The sequence below is a fragment of the Oncorhynchus nerka genome, linkage group LG2 (genome assembly GCF_034236695.1).
Source record: "Oncorhynchus nerka isolate Pitt River linkage group LG2, Oner_Uvic_2.0, whole genome shotgun sequence".
NCBI classification, from domain to species: Eukaryota; Metazoa; Chordata; class Actinopteri; order Salmoniformes; family Salmonidae; genus Oncorhynchus; species Oncorhynchus nerka.
Window position 1 is genome coordinate 31,188,534 of NC_088397.1, and position 27,727 is coordinate 31,216,260.

At 43.2% G+C, this 27,727-nt stretch overlaps 1 protein-coding gene across 2 annotated transcripts in view; it reads left to right on the forward strand.

Moving 5' to 3' along the window:
- The first annotated feature begins 6,225 nt into the window (after positions 1-6,225).
- pdxkb (pyridoxal (pyridoxine, vitamin B6) kinase b) overlaps positions 6,226-27,727 on the forward strand; it is a 33,322-nt gene continuing 11,820 nt past the window's right edge. The window contains exons 1-5 of one of the 2 annotated variants that reach the window (XR_010465429.1): positions 6,226-6,622; positions 11,897-11,951; positions 19,921-20,025; positions 23,994-24,077; positions 26,774-26,808. Coding sequence is in view for 1 of the 2 variants with exons in the window: in XM_029668061.2 (XP_029523921.1) it covers positions 6,533-6,622; positions 11,897-11,951; positions 19,921-20,025; positions 23,994-24,077; positions 26,774-26,808 (369 nt within the window). In the remaining variant the exon portion in view is untranslated. The remainder of the gene's footprint in view (positions 6,623-11,896; positions 11,952-19,920; positions 20,026-23,993; positions 24,078-26,773; positions 26,809-27,727) is intronic. The other variant, XM_029668061.2, reaches the window with a different exon arrangement.

The following is a 27,727-nucleotide window of genomic DNA, read 5'->3' on the forward strand; positions in this document are numbered from 1 at the left end:
TGCTGGCGCAACAAAAAAAACAACATGCCAGCAAAGCCACTACACAACACTAAACAATACATTAATTGCACTATACTGGTGATAAACGGTGCCCCCAAACTGTTAGGGCCTACACAAAGCTGTCCCAACAGCAGAGCTTTCTTTTCAGCACCATGGAGTGAATTCTAACCACTGCTACAGTGGAGCCTTGTCTGGCAGCGAACCAGTTCATTCAGCCTCATTTACAGCCTCATTGTAAAAAACAAAGCTGGTATGGCTGACTTGCTTAAACAAACTTATTTTCCACCATAATTTGCAAATAAATTCATTAAAAATCCTACAATGTGATTTTCTGGATTTTTTTTCTCATTTTGTCTGTCATAGTTGAAGTGTACCTATGACGAAAATTGCACAATTGGTGGCTGACTAAATACTTTTTTGCCCCACTGTATATTATCATTAATCTACACACAATATCCCATAATGACAAAGTGAAAACAGGTTTTTAGACATTTTAGGGAGGTGACCAAGAACCCGATGGTCACTATGACAGAACTCCAGAGTTCTTCTGTGGAGATGGGAGAACCTTCCAGAAGGACAACCACCTCTGCCGCGACTCCCCAGTAAAAGGCACATGACAAGCCCGCTTGGAGTTGAAACCAAGAATGAATTATTTTAGCCTGATTGCCAAGTGTCACTTCTGGAGGAAACCTGGCACCATCCCTACGGTGAAGCACGGTGGTGGCAGCATCATGCTGTGGGGATGTTTTTCAGCGGCAGGTACTGGGAGACTAGTCAGGATTGAGGGAAAGATAAACAGACAAAGTACAGAGAGATCCTTGATGAAAACCTGCTCCAGAGCGCTCAGGACCTCAGTCTGGGTGAGGGTTGACCTTCCAAGAGGACAACGACGCAAAGCACACAGCCAAGACAATGCAGGAGTGGCTTCGGGACAGGTCGCTGAATGTCCTTGAGTGACAAGCCAGAGCCCGAACTTGAACCCCATCGAACATCTCTGGAGAGACCTGAAAAATGCTGTGCAGCGACTCTTCCCATCCGACCTTACAAAGCTTGAGAGGATCTGCAGAGAAGAATGGGAGAAACTCCCCAAATACAGGTATACCCAAGAAGATTCTGTAATCGATGCAAAAGGTGCTTCAACAAAGTACTGAGTAAAGGGTCTGAATACTTATGTAAATCTTTTTTAATTTTTATAAATGTGCAAACATTTGCATTGTCATTATGGGGAATTGTGTGTAGATTGATGAGGGAAAAAAATATTGAATACATTTTAGAATTAGGCTGCAACGTAACAAAATGTGGAATAAGTCAAGGGGTCTCAATACTTTCCGAATGCACTGTATCTCCTGGCATATTACATCATTTATGAAGCAGTATACAATACATTTTTGGACTCACCATTGTGCTGTGCTCACTTGAACAGGAAGGCACGGCAGTCCTTCTTGTGTGCAAATTTTGCCGTGAAACTTTATCATCAAAGTCTGTCATTCTCTGGATTTATGGTGCTTTCAAGACGACTGGTCAAATCATGACATCAGTGATCTTCAGGTCGGAGCTCTAGAAAGAGGCCCGAGTTCCCGAGTTGGATGACCGTTCAAAACCTATTTTCCCAGTCAGATCTTGTTTTTTTTTCAGAGTTCCCAGATGTCTTGAACTCACTGAAGTCTGAGATTTCCCAGTTCCGAGTTTCTAATTGTTTTGAATGAGGCAGAAGTCATGCTGGATTGACAGCATGGCCAATGTATTCAACCTTCTCTGGCCCATGGTGTTACATGAATGTTTATCATTTTCAGCTTGGAAAACAGACCCTTTCAGACAGATGTTTTAAGCCCTTAAACCCAGACATGGACCACATACCCTCTCCACTGAATAGCAGGGGAAGCAAAATAGTGATTGCTTTGCAACGCTCGTAGTTAGTCACTGATTCCTTCCAAACCACTCATTGTTGAATTTGCGATTTCCAACTTGTTGTGTAACGTTTATGTCCAATGGCCAATGAGCACAGATACATTTTATCTACAGTATAATTTCTCTTCATATGACAAGGATTGAAAAGGATTTGCCAGTAGATTGTCGATGTGATTCCTGATGATGACTGCATGTCTAGCTTGCTAGCTAAGATTTTGAAAGTATGATGTTGACATGGTCAGTCCAATCAAAGCTACGGTAGATATAACATGATTTGAAATCATTTTTTATCTGTGGCCAATGACCTTAAGCCTTCTTGGATGGGCACTTCAAATGTAAATCTATGGCAGCACCCAAGGGGGCTTGAACTTTCTTGCTCTCCCTGTAGATTTTGCGGTGACGTAGTGTCCCCATGAGTGTCAGAACACTGAGCCAATCACAGCGCAACTAGAGAACATTACCAACCCCTACGCTCTGTATTTTCCGCTGGCTACCTCTCCATTTTATTTTATTTTACCAGGTAAGTTGACTGAGAACCCATTCTCATTTACAGCAACGACTTGGGGAATAGTTACAGGGGAGAGGAGGGAGATGAATGAGCCAATTAATCACAGAAAGCACTGAGCTAGGCTGAAACAAATACATTTTGGAGCTGCCTAACTCAAACAAGCAAAAAAAGAGACCATGTTTGTGTACGGCTTTATCAACTCAATACATGTTTTAAAATATTGTTTTCAAACTGATATGTGACACGTTTTAATGCCAAAATAACCTATTCTGCCCCATCTGCCCTGAATGACGCGTCGCCACTGGCCATGTGTCTGTGAACGTTCTTCCTCTTTCAACGACTCACCATACATGTGTAGGAATAAGGAGAGGGCATTCATAAATGAGGACTAGGATGTTGTGGAAATATCTTACCAGCAGATGTCAGAACCTTGTTCTTTGTTTAACCCTACAGCTAAAGGGGTTCTCGATGGGATGTACAGTATCTAAATGTGTCTTTCCAATGTGATTATTCGCATCCTATCTCCAAGCTTCCTTCTCAACTGCATTGATGAAGAAGGTCCACGATCCCTCCCTCCAATGAATTTTGAAGAAGGAGACGAGGAGAGAGGCTGCGAGGAATCGAGGAAAGATGGATTGAGAAAGAGACCTGGACGTAGAATTGTCCACATAGCCTGTGACACAGCCAGGCTACAGTAAAACTATGGGAACCATGCTCATACAGAGTAACCCAATCGCCCATGAAGACAGCTAACTAAAAGCTAGGTAAAAGCTAAATTGTAGCTGAAGTGGTGGGTAGTTTGGTAGCGTTGATTCAATTTCACAGCTTTGGGTACAGTAATATCACGAAGCCAAAGTTAGGCTCCCCTTTTAATCCCCTCCTCTTCCTCCTCCTCTCAGCTCTCAGCTCTCAGTCACGACTGTGCAGATAAAGACTGTATGACTCAGCAATCAGAACCGAACTGCACGCCCAGTCAGAATGAATACCTCAAATAACCACATCCATCCGGCTTAGATGCATCCATTATTATGACGTCTGTTATAATGGTGATTGGTTAGCGCAATAGTTGGGGTCGCTGTGGAGTCCGTTTGGGGGGTGAGTGTGTAGCAGATGGGGATTTGTGAAGCTCGCTCCTTAGCTTGAAATTTAAAAAGAGGTACGGCTAAACAAGCAGCGTGACACCTGTTCACATCTTCTCACCTTGCCTCCTTCTCAAAACAAATTGGAAAATGTTCGCGAGACCTTGGACCTTGTCCTCCAATATGGTCGAGGAGGCGGCGAGGAGTTTAGATCCGAGGAATGGCGAGTGACACATTTAGAAAGAACCCTCGCCTTGACTTGGTCAACTTATTGACCTTCCTCTCTGTACATTGGGCTAGTGCTCTGAATAATTTGCTGCTCGATAATGATCCACTATTTCTAGTCTAGTTGAGAAGAAATACTGTGAAATATTTTTTCTTTTTTAGCATCATCACTTTCCAGCCAGACAGTGTCTAGACTAGCCTACATGAAATCCTATCACACTGTGAAAAGAGTGCATCAGTCGAGTCTGGCTTGGCTTGATTCAGTGGCCTCTATTACGTGTGTGTATGTATGTGTAATTATCTAAAGGCTGCTACAGGTCCCATTTACCTCCCAGTGATGGGGTTATACTGTCCTGTTCCCAGTCAGTATCACATTCTCAATATCCTACTGTACATTCATATCCATACATCTTCCATTGAATCACTCTGGTCTATGTTCACATCATTATGTAGGCGTGACCATTCAGAGAGCCCATTCATTAGCACCATTCCCCATCTCCCCTACTATTTCTGATAGAGGATGTTCACAACGCGACAAAGATAACCTGGGGTCCAAGCTCTGCTGGCTGCAGTGGAGGGGGTGTCAGGGCCTCTATGATAAACCGAAAAGGGACAAGGCCAAGCACACATCATAGAGGACCCCACACACAATCCCAATGTTTTGAGCTGCTGCCCTCCATGAGGGCCCCAACTGTTCAGCAAGAACAGGAGCAAGGCAAGTTTCATACCATCAGCCATCGGGCTGCTGAACAGTGGGACATAGGATGATGCAGGCCCAGTACACGGTCAGACAGTAGGCCGCAGAGACTTTGAACATGTGAAAATGTAGCCTAAATGTGTGACTTGTGTACTAACTTTCCAGTTTTCCATGCTGCGTGTAATATATTGTGTTGTGTATTTGTAGGCTGACGTCACAAAAAGCCTTTCCATGTAATTGGCCAATCAAGTATAGATCTGTACTATACAGAATTCTTGGGACGTCCCTCCCCCATTGAAGTTTAAATGTACAATGGTTATGGTAAGGGTTCTGGTTAAGGTTAAGGTTGGGATTAGGGTTTAGGGTAGGGCATAGCTGCGGTAAGTAGTTTGGAGGTGGGCGTGCTGCAAAAACAATTGGCCTGCACTACAGAAGTCTATATCTGTCAGCTAACACAGGACTAGTAAAGGCCCCGTGCACTACTTTTGTGATTTTTATTTTACTAAATGTATTTGTATTTGAGTGTTTACCAGAATTTGTAACTTGAGTCTCATAATTATCTGTACAAAACAGTTAATCTGATAATACTTGCTTGATATACATTTTCCAGTTTCTTGCAAATTCAACTTAGTGTCACCCTTGGTTCTCTATGGTGTTGTAGGTCAGGGCGTGACTAGGGGGGGGGGGGGGTGTTCTAGTTTTCCTATTTCTATGTTGGTGTGCTTGGTATGGTTCCCAATTAGAGGCAGCGGATTATCGTTGTCTCTAATTGGGGATCATACTTAAGTTCTCCATTGTTCCCACCTGGGTTGTGTGAGTGTTATTGTGCACCATGACTTTCACTGTTCGTTGCGTGTGTTGTTGAAGTTTCATGGTTCATAAACATGTGGAACTCTATGCACTCTGCGCCTCGGGCAAGTCTTTAATCACGACCGTGACACTTATTCCTATGTGAAAACTGAAATGGTCTATTCATTTATTTTACGAGATGCTTTTATCCAGACAAATTTACAGCAGTGAGTGCATGCATTTTCTTTCTGGTCCCCCTTGGGAATTGAATCCACAACCCTAGCATTGTAAGCACCATGCTTTACCAAATGAGCCAGGTCATAAACCACTTGATATTTCAATGTACTCAGTTACTGTATTGTGCATTGCTTTTCTTTATGGCGATGGAAAGTCTACAGGTACAAATCTAGATGACCAGCCTATGTACAATACAGTAATATAGATTTACATTAAGTGGTTTGTAAGTATGGTAAATTAATACTGCACAAAAAGTGGTTGTTTTCCATCTTATTTGATCAAGAAAAATATTTAATTTGATGTGGGCATGTTTTGGGTCTTTGCATATAACTTTACAGGACTAGTAAAGGCCCAGTGCACTACTTTATAAAATATTTGTATTCATATATTATTTTGAATTCCGATGTTTCAGGGGGTGCTGCAGCACCCTCAGCACAACTTCTTCTCGCGGCTATGGTGTAGGAACGTCCCAAGCATCCCAGATAGCACTGACCATAATGTGTAACATAATGAAGGACCCCCCAACCCGATTCACACACTGCCTCTTGCTCCAAAGAAATGCCTTGTATCCTCGCTCTGCTTGCTCCCATTACAGTCCTGTTAGACAGGGTTCTTTGCTCCCATTAATACTTATATAGTTACAAAATCCCTGGCTACAAATGAGTGTTGGGCTCTACCTATAACATTTGTATTGATTTCATTCGAATTAGCCCACTGCTTCCTGGGTGCGCACAACACCTGCCCTTGAAATCCACAGATAACATCGTAAAGGACTACGGGTGGTTTGCATAGAAGCAACACGCTTTTTTCTATTTCACAATATTGCTGTCACGTCTGTTCCATTATTGCGCTTGTGATGTCAGTGGATTTAGGTGCCCGTCACGAATGCCTGAAGAATAACGATGTGTCTCTTCAATGAGCGTTTCTGTGTGGGTTCCATGTCCTTCAGTTTAGTGGCTGGATTCTGATTTTATCCTCACTGAAAACACCTTGGATTGTGGACTCGGGATCGCTGCTTTACGTGCAGCCCTGAACACAAAACCTGCGTTTGTTTTGCGCGGATTGTGTAGCGTGTTTTATTATAACTTTATGCACGAAATGGAATGCAGAGTATTGTCAATTCAGAGTCATGTTGTCAGGGGATATGTTGGCAATAAATCGGCATCATTTCCGTTACAGGTAGGAATCTATTCTATTCTGATTCAATGTTTTGATGAGCTAATGTAACGGTATTTCATTCTATTTATTGAGTAGAGACAATTGTGCACGCTTGCAGGTAGCAAAAGGTCACATGGCAAATACCCTTTTGGCGCTGACAATCCCTGAACACTCAAAGGAAATAGAGATGATAGTATATTTTACATGTAACAATCATCAGACATATTGTTATGGCGAGAATATTCGTTCCATGATCATGCCTGTCAGATTAGGCACAGCACTGAAGAATGGACGTATGTGACATTCGTGAAGAACATTCGGATTTGACTCTTGCAGCAATGCAATCTCATCAATAGGGTCCGCGTGTCATCCGTTCACCCTCGTCCTCCTCATAATCAATACCATCATGACATTCATCACATTAGACACTGCTGTGATTTGGGTACCATGGTTGTCATTATTTCCATGGACAGTTGATTGTCATCCAAATGTACAGGTCTGTCATAGTTGATGACCGTAAAGGCATTTCAATTAGCTGGGAATCCTCAGTTTCTGCTGTCCTCAATTAGCTAGGAAATCCTCTGTTTCTGCTGTTCTATCAGTTAAGAAAGACAGCAGAGAGATTCTGCATGGATAACTGACATATTTAGCATATATTCCTCTGACTGACGTCACTAAGGAGGAGACAGGGGCTTGTAATATAATTATCTTGATTAAACCCTGAGGCCAAAAGCAATTCACTAACTGTTTATATTCACTGGCGATTTTAAAATGTACATCTTGGTGGGGCAAACTCCCCACATTTTTTGGGATGCATGCCAGCAAAGCCACTACACTACACAAAACTAAACAATACATTAATTGCACTATGACGGTGACAAATGGGGCCCACAAACTGGTAGGGCCTACACAAAGCTGTCCCAACAGCAGAGCTTTCTTTTCCACTGCTACACCTGGCTATCAGTGGAGCCTTGTCTGGCAGCAAAACAGTTAATTTAGCCTCATTTACTGCCTTTGTAAAAACATAGCTGATATGGCTGACTTGCTTAAATGAATGTGGATTTTACTGACAATTGAAATGTACAAACTATGGCATAAGGGGGCGACAAGCGGCAAAGAGGCAATCCGTCATTTCGATTAAGACATTAATGAGCGAGCCTCGACGGACATATTCAATATAACTATTTGTTCAGCACTTTTGAAATGAACAGCGACAGAATTCAGAATATGGGCCATTCTTACAGTATTATCCCTGTACACCAAGTCAGAACCGTAGGATAAATAAAGGGGGCATTTAAGCAGACAATGAAAGCTCTTACAATATTCAATTATGACATTTCTCTTAAACAGGCTTAAGGCTACATGTGCATCAGCAAATCAGAACAGTAGGCTAAGTTATGAGGGGAAAGGGACAAAATTATTAGGGTGAAGCACAATGGCTACTAACAGCTTACTACACAACATACACTTATTATTACTTGCTTAGCTACAGTATACATATGTCCCTGACATATGACATGATTTATTCAGCAGCATACAATACATTTTTGGACTCACGTTGTTGTGCTGCAATCATTTGAACAGCGAGGTGTGGTGCAGCGGACCTTCTTGTGGGCAAATTTTGTAATCAAACTTTGTCATCAAAGTCTTCCATTCTCTGGATTTATGGTGCTTTCAAGACAACTGGGAACTAAAAAAAACAAACATGGCTGATTCATGACGTTAGTGATCTTCTGGTCGAAAAGAAAGAGGCCAGAGTTCCCAACTTGGTTGGATGACTGTTCAAAACCTATTTTCCCAGTTGAAGCTTGTTTTTTACAGAGTTCCCAGTTGTCTTGAACTCACTGAAGTCTGAGATTTTCCTGTTCCGAGTTTCCAGTTGTTTTGAACGTGGCATGCTGGGCTGACAGCATGGCCAATATATTCAACCTGGCCCATGGTGTTGCATGTGAGTGTTTATCCTTTTAAGCTAGGAAAAGAGACCCTAAAACCCAAATTTGGACCACACACCCGCTCCACTGAATAGTAGGCTAGTGATGGCTTTGCAACACTTGCAGTTAGCCACGATTCCTTCCAAACCACTCATTGTTGAATTTGCGATTTCCAACTTGTTGTATAATGTTTATGTCCAATGGCCGAGGAGCACAAATACGTTTTATCTATCATTTATCTTCATATGACAAGGATTGAAAAGGATTTGCCAGTAGATTGTCCACTTGATTCATGATGATGACCGCTTGTCTAGCTTGCTAGCTAAGATTTTGAAAGGTTGAAATTATCAGTCCAATCAAAACTACGGTAGATGAAGTACCAGTCAAAAGTTTGGACACACCTACTCATTCAAGGTATTTTGACTATGTTCTACATTGTAGATTAATAGTGAAGACATCAAAACTATGAAATAACACATATGGAATCATGTAGCAATCCAAAAGTGTTAAACAAATATAAATATATTTTAGATTCTTCAAAAGTAGCCACCCTTTGCTTTGATCACAGCTTTGCACACTCTTGACATTCTCTCAACCAGCTTCACCTGGAATGCTTTTCCATCAGTCTTGAAGAAGTTCCCACATATGCTGAGCACTTGTTGGCTGCTCTTCCTTCACTCTGTGGTCTGACTCATCCCAAACCATCTCAATTGGGTTGAGGTTGGGTGATTGTGGAGGTCAGGTCATCTGATGCAGCACTCCATCACTCTCCTTCCTGGTCAAATAGCCCTTACACAGCCTGGAGGTGTGTTTTGGGTCATTGTCCTGTTGAAAAACAAGTGATAGTCCCACTAAGTGCAAACCCGATGGTATGGCGTATCGCTGCAGAATGCTGTGGTAGCCATGCTGGTTAAGTGTGCCTTGAATTCTAAATAAATCACTGACAGTGTCACCAGCAATGCACCTCCACACCATCACACCTCTTTCTCCATGCTTCATGGTGGGAACCACACGTGTGGAGATCATCCGTTCACCTACTCTGCTTCTCACAAAGACACGGCAGTTGGAACCAAAAATCTCAAATTTGGACTCATCAGACCAAAGACAGATTTCCACTGGTATAATGTTCATTGATTGTGTTTCTTGGCACAAGCAAGTCTCTTCTTCTTATTGCTGTCCTTTAGTAGTGGTTGCCTTGTAGCAATTTGACCATGAATGCCTGATTCACGCGGTCTCCTCTGAACAGTTAATGTTGAGATGTGTGTTACTTGAACACTGTGAAGTATTTATTTGGGCTGCAATCTGAGGTGCATTTAACTCTAATGAATTTGGATATTCCTTTCCTGTTGCGGTCCTCATGGGAGCCAGTTTCATCATAGCTCTTGATGATTTTTGCTACTGCACTTGAAGAAACCTCTTGAAATGTTCCGGATTGACTGACCTTCATGTCTTAAAGTAATGATGGACTGTCATTTCTCTTTGCTTATTTGAGCTGTTCTTGCCATAATGTACTTGGTCTTTTACCAAATAGGGCTATCTTCTCTATACCACCCCTACCTTGTCACAACACAACTGATTGGCTCAAACACATTAAGAAGGAAAGAAATTCCACAAAAGCACACCTTTAACAAGGCACACCTTTTAATTTAAATGCATTCCAGGTGACTACCTGGAAGCTAGTTGAGAGAATGCAAAGTGTGTGCAAAGCTGTCATCAAGGCAAAGGGTGGCTACTTTGAAGAATCTCAAATATAAAATATATTTTGATTTGGTTACTACATGATTCCATATGTGTTATTTCATAGTTTTGATATCTTCACTATTATTCTACAATAGAACAAAACCCCTTAAATGAGTAGGTGTGTCCAGACTTTTGACTGGTACTGTATAACGTGATTTGACATAATTTTATTTGTGGCCAATGACGTTGAGCCTTCTTGGATGGGCACTTCTATTGTAAATCTATAGCAGCACCCAATGGGCGTGAAATTTCAAGCTCTCCCTTTAGATTTTGCGGTGACGTAGGGTCCCCATTAGTGACTGGACACTGAGCCAATCACGGTGCAACTAGAGAACATTACCAACCCCTACGCTCCATATATTCCGCTGGCTGCCCCACCACCACAGAAAGCACTGAGCTAGGCATTTTGGAGCTACCTTACTCAAGAAAGCAAAAAAGAGACCATGTTTGTATGTGGCTTTATTAACGACATATTTATTTATTACTTTGTTTGCAAACTGAAATGTGACACGTATTAATGCCAAACAGGCATGTTGCATGTTATTTTGGCATTAATACGTGTCACATATCAGTTTGCAAACAATGTAAAAAATTATTATTGAGTTAATAAAGCCACATACAAACATGGTCTCTTTTTTTCTTTCTGACACCAAGTCAGAACCGTAGGATAAATAAAGGGGGCATATAAGCAGACAATGAAAGCTCTTAAAATATTTGATGACATTTCTCTGAAACAGGTTAGAGGCTACATGTGGGGTTCAAAATGACGGGACGCGCATGGTTATGTCAATCTGTTGCATGTGAAGTCATGTAAGTGAAATCTATTAGTGTGGGTACCCTAAGTCAAAACCATTGCCTTCTATTTATAGAAAGGTCAAGTCATGTTAAAAAAAATCCCCTTGGATTTTTTCTCAATACAGTGCAGGAGTCCATGTCAACATGAGGCTTTTCACCAGGTACATTCTGTCATTTTAGTTGAAGACTACCAGGAACCCTATTGTGCAGGTATCTGAAACTGCTAGTCGAAATATAAGTAAAATGGCTGGTAATTTGAAACGTGTAGGGCTGTTCTTGCTTTGTGGACTATTCCCACCATATCAGGTGGACTTAGCTGTGTTTAATTTCAAGTTAAATGGGCGCCAATAGCCCAGGAGACCCTTACTGTTAGTCACTGACTCAACAGCTTTATTGGTCCAATACATTTCAGAATTGCATGCATTAAACATGATGAAAAATGTGTTTTTAGATGTGGAATAATACAAATGTATGGGGGGGTTGGCCCTTTTGGGGGCTGGTTCAATGGCATTTTTAAACGGACCACCACATCTCTAAATCTGGCCTTTTGTATAGCCTAAATCAGGGATATTAAACTCTTACCATACGAGCTACGGCGCCTAGGTGATTAACCTACCCACCAGTGGAGGGTGCTGAGTGGAGGACGGCTCATAATAATGGCTGGAATGGAGAAAATGGAATGGCATCCGATACCATTCCATCTATTCCGCTCCAGCCATTACCACGAGCCGGTCCTCCCCAATTAAGGTGCCACCAACCTCCAGTGCTACCCACATTGTTCGTCTTTTGCCCAATACTTTGATTAATGCTCTGTCTGTCTCTTCCACAGGTGCTGGGGTTTGAGGTGGATTCAATCAACTCGGTACAGTTCTCCAATCATACAGGTACATATAATGTAGAGCAGGGTTGGGGTCATTTCTATTGACATTTTAGTCAATTCAGGCACTGAAATTCCAATTCTCTTAATTTAAGAAAATGTGGAATTGGAATTTAGTGAACTTTATGAATTGCCTGGAATGTATAAAAGCAAAAGAATAAAAGTACCATGTGTTGCTGTCTTGTATATTTTTAACCCTGAAAGGAAATTATTTCACATTTTTGAGAGAAGAACAGCATCTTTGGTACCGTTACTATCATTGCTGAAAGATTTTGACATATTTTGTGTAGGCTAATAATTTTCATATACCCTTAAAAAGATAGGGCTGCAATCCCGTTAACGGGATGATATGACAACAGCCAGTGAAAGTGCAGGGCGCCAAATTCAAAACAACAGAAATCTCATCATTCAAATTCCTCAAACATACATGTATTTTATACCCTTTTAAAGGTAATCTTGTTGTTAATCCCACCACATTGTCCGATTTCAAAGAGGCTTTACAGCGAAAGCACCACAAACGATTATGTTAGGTAACCACAAACTCACAGAAAAATCCAGCCATTTTTCCAGCCAAAGAGAGGAGTCACAAAAAGCACAAATAGAGATAAAATGTATCACTAACCTTTGATGATCTTCATCAGATGACACTCATAGGACTTCATGTTACACAATACATGTATGTTTTGTTTGATAAAGTTCATATTTATATTAAAAAAATCTTTTTTACATTGGCACGTTACGTTCACTATTTCCAAAAACATCCAGTGATTTTGCATAGCCACATCAATTCAACAGAAATACTCATCATAAATGTAGATGAAAATACAAGTTATACACATGGAATTATAGATATACCTCTCCTTAATGCAACCGCTGTGTCAGATTTCAAAAACACTTTACGGAGAAAGCAAACCATGCAATAATCTGAGACGGCGCTCAGAAAATAAATACAATTATCCGCCATGTTGGAGTCAACAGAAATCAGAAATCACATTATAAATATTCCCTTACCTTTGATGATCTTCATCAGAATGCACTCCCAGGAATCTTAGTTCCACAATAAATGCTTGATTTGTTCGATAATGTCCATTATTTATATCCAAGTAGCTACTTTTGTTACGGCTTAGGTATACAAATCCAAACGCTCGTGCAGGTCCATCCGAATGTCAGACAAAAACTTTAAAAAGTTATATTACAGGTCGAAGAAACTTGTCAAACTAAGTATAGAATCAATCCTTAGGGTGTTGTTATCATAAATATTCAATAAAGTTCCAACTGGAGAATGCCTTTGTGTGTAGAGAAGCCCTGGAACGCAGGTCACTATATCATGTGAATTGCGCGTGACCAGCCCTTGGCTCTCTGCCGGACACCTGGCTCATTCAGCTCCCATTCAGCCCCACACCGCAGTAGAAGCCTCATTCAAGTTTCTAAAGATGGTTGACATCTAGGAAGTGCAACTTCATCCATATCCCACTGTGAATTCAATAGGGGCTAGGTTGAAAATTGACCAACCTCAGATTTCTCACTTCCTGTTTGGATTTCTTCTCAGGTTTTTGCCTGCCATATGAGTTCTGTTATACTCACAGACATCATTCAAACAGTTTTAGAAACGTCAGCGTGTTTTCTACCCAATACTACTAATAATATGCATATATTAGCAACTGGGACTGAGAAGCAGGCCGTTTACTCTGGGCACCTTTCATCCAAGCTACTCAATACTGCCCCTGCAGCCATAAGAAGTTAAAGCTACCTGCCTCCCCCTAACCTACCATTATATTTCCACTATGACTGCAATCAACCTTTATCACATGAAACAAAATCTCTTCCATCTTGAAAGTGGAGCTGTTGATCAGGCTCACATCAGGAAAAGTGTGATGAAAAGATATGGGTTTTGTGTTTTGTGTCACATTCCTCATTGTGTCAAGTTATCAGACAAGTTCTTGGGTGGAACAAAGTGTCACTGGTTGTAATGGTTAAAGTGACGCCACATGTACAATTTGTCCTCCCTTAAGTGGAGAAGATTAATTGTCTGTCAGGGCCAGTTCAGGACACAGTCTCAGGATTGTATTTTTCTCTACATGGGATCTGACTGGGGGATAGCCTACACGCTGACAGTGCAGGTGGTCTGAGAGAAACGGAAACGATGGCATAACAAGAGGCCACTATACTACAGTATAGGCTACTGCACCTGTTGACTCTCTCTCTCTTACACACACCTGCCCTGCTTAATAGGCCTTTGCGTTACTAAATAGTAACACGTTTGTGGCCATCTTCAGTGCCACTGGTGTGTCTTGGGTTATTTATTGAGAAGTGTTCCCAACAGGGTTCAAACCTGGGTCTTCTGTGCCTTACTAAACTGTGTTAGCCCACTAAGCCTACATAAATAATCAGGTCTCAGACAAGGTTACTCATGACGCAAGCTTACATGAACCACCTTTACACTTTCCTCCCCTTTGACCTCCTCCTGCGCCTCACATAAACCCATCCAGGTTACAGCACCTATGTGATCAACTGTGGTTTGAACCTGGGTCTCTTGTATGCCACAAGACTGTGTTAGCCCGCTCTAGTCATTCATTGATTACAGCTCAGGGTTCAACACCATAGTGCCCTTAAAAATTCATCACTAAGCTAAAGACCTGGGGACTAAACACCTCCCTCTGCAACTGGATCCTGGACTTCCTGACGGGCCTCCCCCAGGTGGTAAGGGTAGGTAACAACACATCCGCCACGCTGATCCTCAACACGGGGCCCCTCAAGGGTGCGTGCTCAGTCCCATCCTGTACTCCCTGTTCACTTATGACTGCACGGCCAGGCACGACTTCAACACCGTCATTAAGTTTGCCGATGACACAACAGTGGTAGGCTTGATCCCCGACAACGATGAGACAGCCTATAGGGAGGAGGTCAGAGACCTGGCTGTGTGGTGCCTGGACAACAACCTCTCCCTCAATGTGATCAAGACAAAGGAGATGATTGTGGACTACAGCAAAAGGAGGACCGAGCATGCCACCATTCTTATCGACTGGGCTGTAGTGGAACAGGTTGAGAGTTTCAAGTTCCTTGGTGTCCACATCACCAACAAACTATCATGGTCCTAACATGTGTCCCCGCACATTGATTCTGTACTGGTACCCCCTGTATATAGCCTCGCTTGTTATTTTACTGCTGCTACTGAATTATTTGATACTTTTATTTTAAATTTTTTACTTAACACTTTTTTATTTATTTTTATTTTTAAAACATTGTTGGTTAAGGGCTTGTAAAGGAAGCATTTCACTGTAAAGTCTACTACACCTGTTGTATTCGGGAGCGTGTGACAAATACATTTTTATTTGATTTAGTGTTAGGGAAGGTTACTCAACATGCGAGCAAGGTTCTCTGAACCAACCTTGTTACAGGAGCCCCATTTGCAACGGACTCCCTGACACTGAGTCCCATAGCTATGGGGCAGAGATTAGCAGTCAGTCTCACAGTAATCTCTCTCAGATATCCAAGGATTCTATGTCCCAAACCATGGACCACTATTCCCTATATACAGTTGTGTGCTACTTTTGACCAGGGCTTATAGAGCTCTGGTCAAAAGTAGTGTACTATGTAGGGAATAGGGCGTCATTTTGGATGCAGCCTCCAGGCCACGCCAATCACAGCCCAATCACTCCGCTGCCTGTTCACGCCTCACTGCCGCACGAGTCACCTGCCGGTGGCCCCATGAGCCCGTCACATCCACCACAGAGGAAATCTTCAGAGTGACTCCAGCTCTATTGTGATGTCAATAGTGACAGCAGAATGCACTGGATGCCGCTGGGGCAATAATGTAACATTTGTGCCAAATGTTTTGGGGTTGTGGACACTGTTATAGCCTAATACAGTAGTTGTACAGGGTCACCTAAGGGAGGATGGGAGGGGGCTGTTGGTCTTCGAGCTGAAGGTGAATGACATGGTAGACACCAGTGTGTTTGTGTGTGCGCACGTCCGTGTGTGTCTGTGAAAGAAACGTGAATGAGTGCTAATTGAGATCGCACCACTGTCAGGCTCCTCTCGGTTTCCGTCTGTCACTTCACCTGTCGCTCCGTCTGGGAAAACCACGGATGCCTGCCTGAGCCCGATGAGCAGCGTGGGCAAGATGACGGAGAGGAAGTGAGGATTGAGATTAAAAGAGAGCAGAGGGATAAGTACACTGTGTGTCTCTGACGTAGGTTTGAGGAATGACCCTATCGATTGCGCCGCGTCTGTCAACGTACGAATTAGCCAGCCTCGTGTGCCCGCTAGTGTTCTTGCTAAGTGTTCATTCATGGGGAGATGTCCTGGAGAGCGGCACTGTGTCAAAGAGCCAGCTTGGCTGTGCTGACCTCATCCACTTGAATGTGCCAGTCCTCACCATGCTATATGCTAGTCCCGTAGCCCTCTCTGTCCACTTGTCATACAACTCCCTGTGTCCTCTCAGCCTCCCCACGCTCCAACAGCTTCTGGGTAATTGGTTAAACTTCCCCCATTTTGCTTTGATACAGCGTTCAGACCTAACCCGAATGCATACAGTCCAGCAGTACAAATCGACCGTGTTAAATCCGCTTTAAGTCCGGAAGTTTACGTGATTCCTCTGAGTCAGGGAAAGACTTAGACAACCAGGTGATGGGGTTTCCTTACTAATCAGTGACCTTAATTCATCAATCAAGTACAAGAGAATAGCGAAAACCCGCAGACACTCGGGCCCTCTGTGGAATGGGTTTGGCACGTGCTCTGAGTTATTTAAGCTTCAGTTTGTTATTAAGTTCAGGTTTAAGTTATTTTGAATGCACCAATAACAACAAAAAGAGTTGGTGCCTCTAGGGCAATTCAGACGGCTAATTAAGGATTTTTTTTTTTAACTTTAGAATGCGTTTGTTTTCAATGATTGCTTTTGCTTTTTGTGTATTGGTTTATATCGATGTGCATAGATGTGTGTTTGATACAAGGCTCATCTGTAGAAGATACCTTGGTCACAGCATGACTCTCTGTCAAAATAAAGATACAAATAAAGAAACAATCAAATACAGACTTATTGGGACATCATGATGCCCAAAACGTGCATAGCGATTATAAGACCCCATGCACATCGCTCATGAATGATCCATCTTTGAATGCCTTAACATTTGTTGCCACCTAAATCAGACTCATTCCTCTGGTTGTTTTGTTGTTACCTGCCATTCTTTATGTCCCTGCACTGGGTTAATGGAAACTTTTATTTTTGAAAAGGCTTGGCTCAGACTTATCCTTTGTAAGTAGTTCCAGTGGCTAAGGATGAGAGAATGCCACATCTTGACTACTTCTTAAGGGTTTTTACTGTCGTTTCTTTCGAGACAGGAACATTACTGTATCTACTAACTCAGTGGTAGTTTTCTCATGAGCACACAATCACACACAGTTCATTGAGTTTCTGAAGATGTGTGGATTAGAGGTCGACCGACTATGATTTTTCAACGCCGATACCGATTATTGGAGGACCAAAAAAGCCGATAATCGGACAATTAAAAAAAAATCTATATTTATTTGTAATAATGACAATTACAACAATACTGAATGAACACTTATTTTAACTTAATATAATACATCAATAAAATAAATTTAGCCTCAAATAAATAATGAAACGTGTTCAATTTGGTTTAAATAATGCAAAAAGAAAGTGTTGGAGAAGAAAGTAAAAGTGCAATATGTGCTATGTAAGTTAGCTAACGTTTAAGTTCCTTGCTCAGAACATGAGAACATATGAAAGCTGGTGGTTCCTTTTAACACGAGTCTTCAATATTCCCAGGTAAGAAGTTTTAGGTTGTAGTTATTATAGGAATTATAGGACTATTTCCCTCTATACCATTTGTATTTAATTTACCTTTGACTATTGGATGTTCTTATAGGCACTTTAGTATTGCCAGTGTAACAGTATAGCTTCCGTACCTCTCCTCGCTCCTACCTGGGCTCGACAACAGCCACCCTGGCAGCAGCGTTACCCATGCAGAGCAAGGGGAACAACCACTCCAAGGCTCAGAGCGAGTGACGTTTGTAACGCTATTAACTTGCTAGCCATTTCACTTCAGTTACACCAGCCTCATCTCGGGAGTTGATAGGCTTGAAGTCATAAACAGCGCAATGCTTGACGCACAACGAAGAGCTGCTGGCAAAACGCCCGAAAGTGCTGTTTGAATGAATGTTTATGCTCCTGCTTCTGCCTACCACCGCTCAGTCAGATACTTAGATACTTTTATGCTTGTATGCTCAGTCAGATTATATGCAACACAGGACACGCTAGATAATATCTAGTAATAGCATCAACCATGTGTAGTTAACTAGTGATTATGATTGAATGTGTTTTATAAGATAAGTTTAACTAGCTAGCAACGTACCTTGGCTTACTATATTCGCGTAACAGGCTCATTGCGGAGTGCAACGAGAGAGAGGCAGGCCGTTATTGCGTTGGACTAGTTAACTGTAAAGTTGCAAGATTGGATCCCCCAAGCTGACAAGGTGAAAATCTGTCGTTCTGCCCCTGAACAAGGCAGTTAACCCACCGTTCCTTGACCGCCATTGAAAATAAGAATGCGTTCTTAACTGACTTGCTGTGTTAAATAAAGATTAAATAAAGGTGTAAAAATCGGTGTCCAAAAATACAGATTTCCGATTGTTATGAAAACTTGAAATCAGCCCTAATTAATTCGGTCATTCCGATTAATCGGTCGACCTCTAGTGTGGAACATCAGACATAATCTAGATTCTGGAACATCACAGCAATGGAGGCCAAAAACCCTTGCTCCTGTCGTAAGGGTCACTCCGCTCATCACACATCAAACATTACTGCAATGAGGAAGATTCAGACTTTAATTATGTCAATTGACTTAGGCTAGCTACTGCAGTTTCATCTCTGGTTGTCTACCAAATGGCACCCTATTCCATATAGTGAGTGGCAATAGGGCTCTGGTCAAAAGTAGTGCACTATATTGGAAATGAGTACCATTTGGGATGTAACATTTGTCTTTTCCCATGCCCAATAGTATTTTTTCAAGGTTTTAAAGAACAAATGTTTTTGCTGTGTGTAAGTGTCTCTCTGTGTTAGCTTTAGGGGGGCAAAGAGAAGCAGGGCCTGATGGGTAGATTCAGCTCAAAACACAGTGGCGGTTATCTTCCCAGTGGGGAAGGATACGCAGCGTCTATCTCTTCTTCACTCTGCACGTGCTGAAGAAAACGTGTGTATGTGTGTTTGTGTATGTGTGTGTGTGTGTGTGTCTTGGATTGTGACGAGCTGAAAATGCTCTCCCCAGCAGCGAATCATGCAATTGCGACAGCAGAAAATTATGACGACAGAGCCAGCCTTTATCACAAAGATTTCTCTCCTTCCTTGGCTCCCTCCCCCTCTATCACACACACACACACACACACACACACAGAGAAGAGCAGCGGCAACTCTTTATTGCTCTCAGTCCCTCAGGCTTTCTTCTGGCCTGTTACTAGGCAACCAGCACCACACCATGTGATCTGCTGGGTGACTCCCCTGAAGTGTGACATCACAATTCCTGCGGCAGCGACAATGGTCTCTTACAAAATGCTGGTTGCCCCCACAGCCCCACACATTTTTTTTTGCATTTGAGGGAGCTGACGCAACAAACATGCCCGTCCCATCCCCCTTCCTGAGAAGCTGTCTCACTGTGGGTGGGGGCTTCTCTAGGCCCCCTCTGTGTAGGAAAGACATCAGCACTGTTAACTGTTGTTTTCATCATTTAAACCATAGAAATTAATGAAGATACTAGCCTATGTTGTGAACTGTCAGTTGTTCTGATTGCGTCCCGATTCTCCACACTTTCCTCAAAGTTGCACTGGTTCAATCCCCGTCATAGATTTAAAAGCATTGGTGGAGGGAGTTTTCACCATTGTTAAATCCATTACAGGGGAAGTGTTGTCACTTTGTTGTGGAGTTGTCTCCCTGACCTCTAACCCCTGACCTCTGTCCCAAGGCTACTCTCACTGGAAAGGCCAGGTGCTGACCGCAGACGAGCTGCACGTCCTCTACGAGGGAATCAAGCTCAACAACGTCCACCACTATGACTATGTTCTCACAGGTGAGACTCACACACAGAAAGAAGTGAAGGCTAGCGCTAGCAGTGCTATAGCAGACTGGGGATGGTTGTTAGTTTATATCAAGTATTTATTTATGATTGTTTAGACTGTCTTGGGACACATTCGCTGCTAAAAGCTGAATTGCAGTATGCAGACAAAAAAGAAACAAGAAAAAAAAGGAGATAACAGTTAGCTAGCTGAAGAAATGTTTCATAGAGAGCGGCTAGCTAAGTCAATAGCTTCAGAGAGTGCCTGCTTCTGGTCAAGGCCTAAATTCTCTTTAGACAGATGTTGTTCTCGTCAGTCCTCGGCTCCCTCTGCAGCTTTCCAGGGAGAACACAGGAAGCAGTTGATGGACATGAGCCTCATGAGGTCACCCAGACAGAGATGGTGTCAGGCTGCAGGGTTTACAGAACCTAATGTCAGTCAGGCAGTCAGATGTTCGCCCCCAGCCACTGTTCTGTGGTAGCCGTCGTGCTCCGCTAGCCCTGGCCCAGAGAGAGAGAGACGGAACAGAAACGCTCGCACTCCCTGATGGATTACGTCTCCTCTCCTATCACCTTGAGAGGGAGAGGAGAAAATAAGAGAGAGGGAGAGAGAGAGAGAAAGAGGGAGCAGACAATAAGGGAGAGAAGAGAAGAGGAGAGGAGAGAGTGAAGGTCATGGTTTTATTCTCTCCGAGTCCTTGTGAATCTGTCGAGGTGTGAAATGTTGCCAAACAGGAATGTGTTGGAACAGCTACATTCTAGTAAGCAGACTATTGGTTGGTCAGCTCTTTTATTAAGACAGACTGCTAGACATTTGGAAGTAATCGTTACGGACACACTAGAGTAGATATCATGGATACAGTAGTTGAGACTTAAGTGCGGCTAAAAATCACATCAGTTAGGTTACATACTGTATAACACCAACAATGAAAAGGTTCACCTTTTAGTAGACTTAGGTTTGTCAGTTGAAACTTTGTCTGTAAGAAACATAGCTTACAAATGGGACTTACAGATGTCTCTGCGGTCAGATACATGGCATGAAGTACTCTCTGTGTTTATCATCCAATAGGTGGATAACCTGAATAAGTGGAGTTTGAGTTAGAATCTAGCCGTGCCAATTTGCTCCCTTTTCCCAACTCTTCCCATGGCCCTAAATCTTCATAATTTACAGATCGGTCAAAAGTTAGAAATATGGTGGAAGCTCAACTAATACACTGCTCGTATTGTGCATGGAGATGTGTGAAACTCACTCCTTAGCCTGAAGTGTCCCCACTTGCGCTGCCTAATAGCTAGCTTCAGGAGGGAGGTATGTTTGCAAGGCAGAGGTCCTGGGTTCGAGCCTTCGGTATGAGCCAAAATTAGGAGGAAGCGGTAGTCGCTAAGCAAGCAGTGTGTCGTTATTTATACTCATACCTATCCAGACCCTTCAGATTGGCGAAAACTCGGGTTAGGGACTAGAAAGGGAATAGGTGTTGAGACAGTTAGTCCCTGTGTGTTTAAATCAGCCATGAGGACATGGGCTTTCCCTCACTGAGAGCCTTGTGGCCGAGCACAAAAGTGAGGCACACACGCAAACAAGCCTTATATCAGCATTCCCATTGAATCATCTTCCTCTCTTCTGGCCCTTATCTCCCACGTACTGTATGTACAGCCAGCACTGCAGCGTCAGCAGGTCCTGCTCACGCACACGCACACACACACGATCCACTGCTGTTAACCAGGGCAAGGAGCCCGGAAACATGACCGAATACAAACAGTGTAGCTATTCCCTCCGCCAGGCAATCAAACAAGCTAAGCGTCAGTATAGAGACAAAGTAGAGTTGCAATTCAACGGCTCAGACACAAGAGGTATGTGGCAGGGTCTACAGTCAATCACGGATTACAAAAAAAAAACAGCCCCGTCGCGGACCAGGATGCCTTGCTCCCAGACAGACTAAACAACTTTTTTGCTCGCTTTGCGGAAAATACAGTGCCACTGACACGGCCCACTACCAAAACCTGCGGACTCTCCTTCACTGGAGCCGACGTGAGTAAAACATTTAAACGTGTTAACCCTCGCAAGGCTGCAGGCCCAGACAGCATCTCCAATCCTTATCCCAGTCTGCTGTCCCCACATGCTTCAAGAGGGCCACCATTGTTCCTGTTCCCAAGAAAGCTAAGGTAACTGAGCCAAACGACTACCGCTCCGTAGCACTCACTTCCATCATCATGGAGTGCTTTGAGAGACTAGTCAAGGACCATATCACCTCCAGCCTACCTGACACCCTATACCCACTCCAATTTGCTTACCGCCCCAATAGGTCCACAGACGATGCAATCGCAACCACACTGCACACTGCCCTAACCCATCTGGACAAGAGGAATACCTATGTGAGAATGCTGTTCATCGACTACAGCTCAGCATTTAACACCACAGTACCCTCCAAACTCGTCATCAAGCTCGACCCCGCCCTGTGCAACTGGGTACTGGACTTCCTGACGGGCCGCCCCCAGTTGGTGAGGGTAGGGAACAACATCTCCACCCCGCTGATCCTCAACACTGGGGTCCCCACAAGGGTGCGTTCTGACCCCTCTCCTGTACTCCCTGTTCGCCCACTACTGCGTGGCCATGCACGCCTCCAACTCAATCATCAAGTTTGCGGACGACACTACAGTGGTAGGCTTGATTACCAACAACGACGAGACGGCCTACAGGGAGGAGATGAGGGCCCTCTGTGTGTGGTGTCAGGAAAATAACTTCACACTCAATGTCAACAAAACAAAGGAGATGATCTTGGACTTCAGGAAACAGCAGAGGGAGCACCCCCCTATCCACATCGACGGGACAGTAGTGGAGAGGGTATAAGTTTTAAGTTTCTCGGCGTACACATCACGGACAAACTGAATTGGTCCCCCCACACAGACAGTGTCGTGAAGAAGGCGCAGCAGCGCCTCTTCAACCTCAGGAGGCTGAAGAAATTTGGCTTGTCACCAAAAGCACTCACAAACTTTTACAGATACACAATCGAGAGCATCCTGTCGGGCTGCATCACTGCCTGGTACGGCAACTGCTCCGCCCACAACTGTAAGGCTCTCCAGAGGGTAGTGAGGTCTGCACAATGCATCACCGGGGGCAAACTACCTGCCCTCCAGGACACCTACACCACCCGATGTCATAGGAAGGCCATAAAGATCATCAAGGACAACAACCACCCAAGCCACTGTCTGTTCACCCCGCTATCATCCAGAAGGCGAGGTCAGTACAGGTGCATCAAAGCAGGGACCGAGAGACTGAAAAACAGCTTCTATCCCAATGCCATCAGACTGTTAAACAGCCACTACTAACATTGAGTGGCTGCTGCCAACATACCGACTCAACTCCAGCAAACTTTAATAATGGAAATTGATGTAAAAAATGTATCACTAGCCACTTTAAACAATGCCACTTAATATAATGTTTACATACCCTACATTACTCATCTCATATGTATATACTGTACTCTATACCATCTACTGCATCTTGCCATCTTTATGTAATACATGTATCACTAGCCACTTTAAACAATGCCACTTTTATGTTTACATACCCTATTTTACTCATCTCACATGTATATACTGTACTCTATACCATCTACTGCATCTTGCCTATGCCGTTCTGTACCATCACTCATTCATATATCTTTATGTACATATTATTTATCCCTTTACACTTACAAGGTAGTAGTTGTGGAATTGTTAGGTTAGATTACGCGTTGGTTATTACTGCATTGTCGGAACTAGAAGCACAAGCATTTCGCTACACTCGCATTAACATCTGCTAACCATGTGTATGTGACAAATAAAATGTGATTTGATTTGACACACACACACACACTGTCACACCATGATCCCCGATCCTCTCATTAGAGCCCTGGGTGATGGGTTGGTTTTGTCTGCAGTGAACTGTATAAAACTTTGAGACATTGAGGATTTTGCTTTGACCCAGAATCCTCTTCGCCCCTCAGGGTACACTCGAGACACTTCCTTTCTGGAGATGGTTGTGGACATCGTACAAGAGCTGAAGAGGGCCAATCCTAACCTTGTGTATGGTGTGTATCCCTCGCTATGTCAACCCTATGTGTGTGTGTGTGTGTCTCACACATCTGTTCAAATCAACAGGGTGGGGTTCGACCACTGCTGATCACAAGTTCAAGATGCCAGTATGGATTATTGTTAGGGCCAAGAGTTTTTCCTGACCACCTGACCTGACCAGGGAGAACTGGTCTGGAAAACTCCTGGCCCTAGCTGTTGTATCATCGTCTTCAGGTTTGAGTTGGTAGAAGCGTAAGGACACGTAACAAAGAAAAGAAAAGCCTCACACTCATGGCTCCGAAGCAATACATTTAATATAACCTGTTATTCGACAGCTAAGCTGCCTTCATTCGGTTTCAGGGTAATGACAAGCTTGATGTGGAATAAAGCTTACCATATGTTTCCCAGTCGAAACAGTTCATGCATATATTATGACAATATTTTGTTTGTTTTGGTCTTCAGCAGGTTCGTTTTGGGCTGTTTGTGCACACAACATTTTTTCCTGAGGCAAGCCGAAGTTCGGTAGCTGAAGTCTAGCCCCCTTTGTCTGTGATTGGTCAACAGTACTACTCCTAGAAGGAGTGGGAACAGGAAGTGTTGTCATTCAACAAGAGACGACTAGTTTTCACGAAAATCTGTTCACATGAGAAATACTGCACCAAACATCTTAGTCAGATGTAACATTGTGTGACTAAGACTTCCTCTGCAAAAACTGCCAAATGAGTGACTTACCTTGATTCACGGTGCATTTGGAATGTATTCAGATCCTTTGACTTTTTCCACATGTTGTTACGTTATAGCCTTATTCTCAAATAGATTAAATCGTTTTTCCCCTCATCAATCTACACACAATAATCCATCATCGCAAAGCAAAACCCATTTTATTTTAGAAATGTTTGCAAATGTATTAAAAATAAAAACTGAATTATGACATTTACACAAGTATTCAGGCCCTTTACTCAATACTTTGTTGAAGCACCTTTTGCAGCGATTACAGCCTTGAGTTTTCTTGGGTATGATGCTATAAACCTGGCACTTGGGGAGTGTCTCCCATTCTTCTCTGCAGATCCTCATCAAGGATCTCTCTGTACTTTGCGCCATTCCTTTGTTCCTGACTAGTCTCCCATTCCCTGCCGCTGAAAAACATCCCCAGAGGATGATGCTGCCACCACCATGCTTCGCCGTAGGGATGGTACCAGGTTTCCTCCCAACGTAACGCTTGACATTCAGGCCAAAAATAGTTTAATCTTGGTTTCATTAGACCAGAGAATCTTGTTTCTCATAGTCTGAGAGTCATTACGTGCCTATTGGTAAACTCCAAGCGGGCTGTCATGTGCCTTTTACTGAAGAGTGGCTTCCGTCTGGCCACTACCATGAAGGCCTGATTGGTGGAGTGCTGCAGAGATGGTTGTCCTTCTGGAAGGTTCTCCTATCTCCAAAGAGGAACCATTGGGTTATTGGTCACCTCCCTGACCAAGGCCCTTCTCCCCCGATTGCTCAGTTTGGCCGGGCGGCCAGCTCTAGGAAGAGTCTTGGTGGTTCCAAACTTCTTCCATTTAAGAATGATGGAGACCACTGTGTTCTTGTGGACCTTCAATGCTGCACACATTTTTTGGTACCCTTCCCCAGATTTGTGCCTCGACACAATTCTGTCTCGAAGCTCTCCGGACAATTCCTTCGACCTCATGGCTTGGATTTTTCTCTGACATGCACTGTCAACCGTGGGACCTTATATAGACAGGTGTGTGCCTTTCCAAATCATGTCCAATCAATTGAATTTATCACAGTTGAACTCCAATCAAGTTGTAGAAACATCTGAAAGATGAAACAGGATGCACCTGAGCTCAATTTCGAGTCTCATAGCAAAGGGTCTGAATACTGTAAATAAGGTATTTTTGAAATAAAGCATTTTTTTGTTGATCATTTATCATTATGGGATATTGTGTGTAGATTGATGAGGAAAATGTTTATTTAATCCATTTTCGAATAAGGTTGTAATGTACTTTCTGAATGCACCGTTTTTTGTATTAATTTTGCCTATTTTGAGGAAGGGTTACTGGGTATGTTGTTGCTATGGTTGCTCATTAGGGACAAACAACAGTGATATTACTGCTTTTTCCCCCTTTTTTCAAGTAAAGGTCTTCAGGGAGTATGTGAGCTCAGACGTTTGTTTCTCCTAACTGAGTTCTCCATGAAGCAAACTGAACATTAAGTATGCGGACGCCTTAAGCCCTTGCTGCGTTTAGAAAAAGCACTGACAGGACAGTTGTGTCTGTTTCAGCGAGTCCAAAGTAAATCATTTTTCATTAAGCTGCTAATTAAGATTAAAGTTGACATCATTTAATAACGCCCATGCATTTCCATGGAAATGAGTTGAACAACATGTAGGAGCGGGATGAATGAAACTGCTGTAGCGCGTGTTTACAGTCTGTTCCCGAGGGCATTAGTGCACAACATAGCAATACGTTTCGCAACGGAAAATGAAAACAAGATTTTTTTTGTCCATGTCGTCCATCCCCATTTCGTCCCGTTATCCTCCGTTTTGGCGTCTAGTGAATACGCCCCAGGTGTTTTGACGTAATTAGCTGACGATGAACATAATCGGAAGACATCTTGGGTCAGCTTCACTTCGATGCAAAACATCTGTAATGTCTGTGTGAAACCTGAGAGATCTGTGTTAAGAGGTTGAGCGTGTTCTCGTTTGCCTTTTCAGTGTGTGACCCGGTGCTGGGGGACCATGGCTCCATGGTGAGTACTTTTGTGTTTTTGTGTTACGCTGCCTGTATTTCGTATGTTTTATTGAACAGAGCAGAAAAGACTATGAAAATATAAGTGGGTAAGATTGGAAGAGTTCATCATAGACAGTGGGTCGGATTTGAACCCACACTGACATTGGTAGGTATGTATCCTACACAATCCAGGCCAACAGAGAGTACTGTGCCTTTAATGGGTGATCAGATGGTACTAGTAAGTGATGTCACTACTCCTGCTCAATCTCATTCAATGGGGCAACGCTGACCTTCAGCTTTACCTGAACCAATGAGTCAAACCGAAGACCCCGCAGCCACACTGAGAACACATAAACGGAAATTCCAAATGTGCATTCATCGATTGCCTGTTTTTGTCTGTCAGGCAAGAGTTCAATTCAAGTCAACTATTTTCGGATGTAAAAAGGCATATTGAGCACTTTTTGATGGATAGCGATCTCCGTTGTCCGTTGGAAAACCACTGGCAAATTTTTCAGACGCAAAATCCGCAATGTGACTGCGGACTTAGAACCCCACTTTCACTTTCTGTTATCCCTTGTCCTTTCTCTGTCTGTCTCTCCCTGTGTCACTTCCTGTCCCCCTCTATCTCGCTCCCCCATCTCTTACTGGAATCTCTTCTTTACCTTTATGGGCTGAGCATCAGGGATCAGTCGACATGATGTCATTGTTGCATCATGGTGTGTGTGTGTGTGACGTGCGTATGCGTGTGTTGTGGATTGGAGAAGGATAGACCGCATCTCATTTCACAGTGACAGATGAAATTAGCATGAGCGGAGCTGCCCTCGCTGTCTGTACAGAGAGAATTATGCGGAATAATTTGCTCGATTGTGACTCACTGTGCGTGCGTGTGTACGTGTTACAGTGTGTGTGTGTGCGTACACTAGTATTTGTGTGTGTGT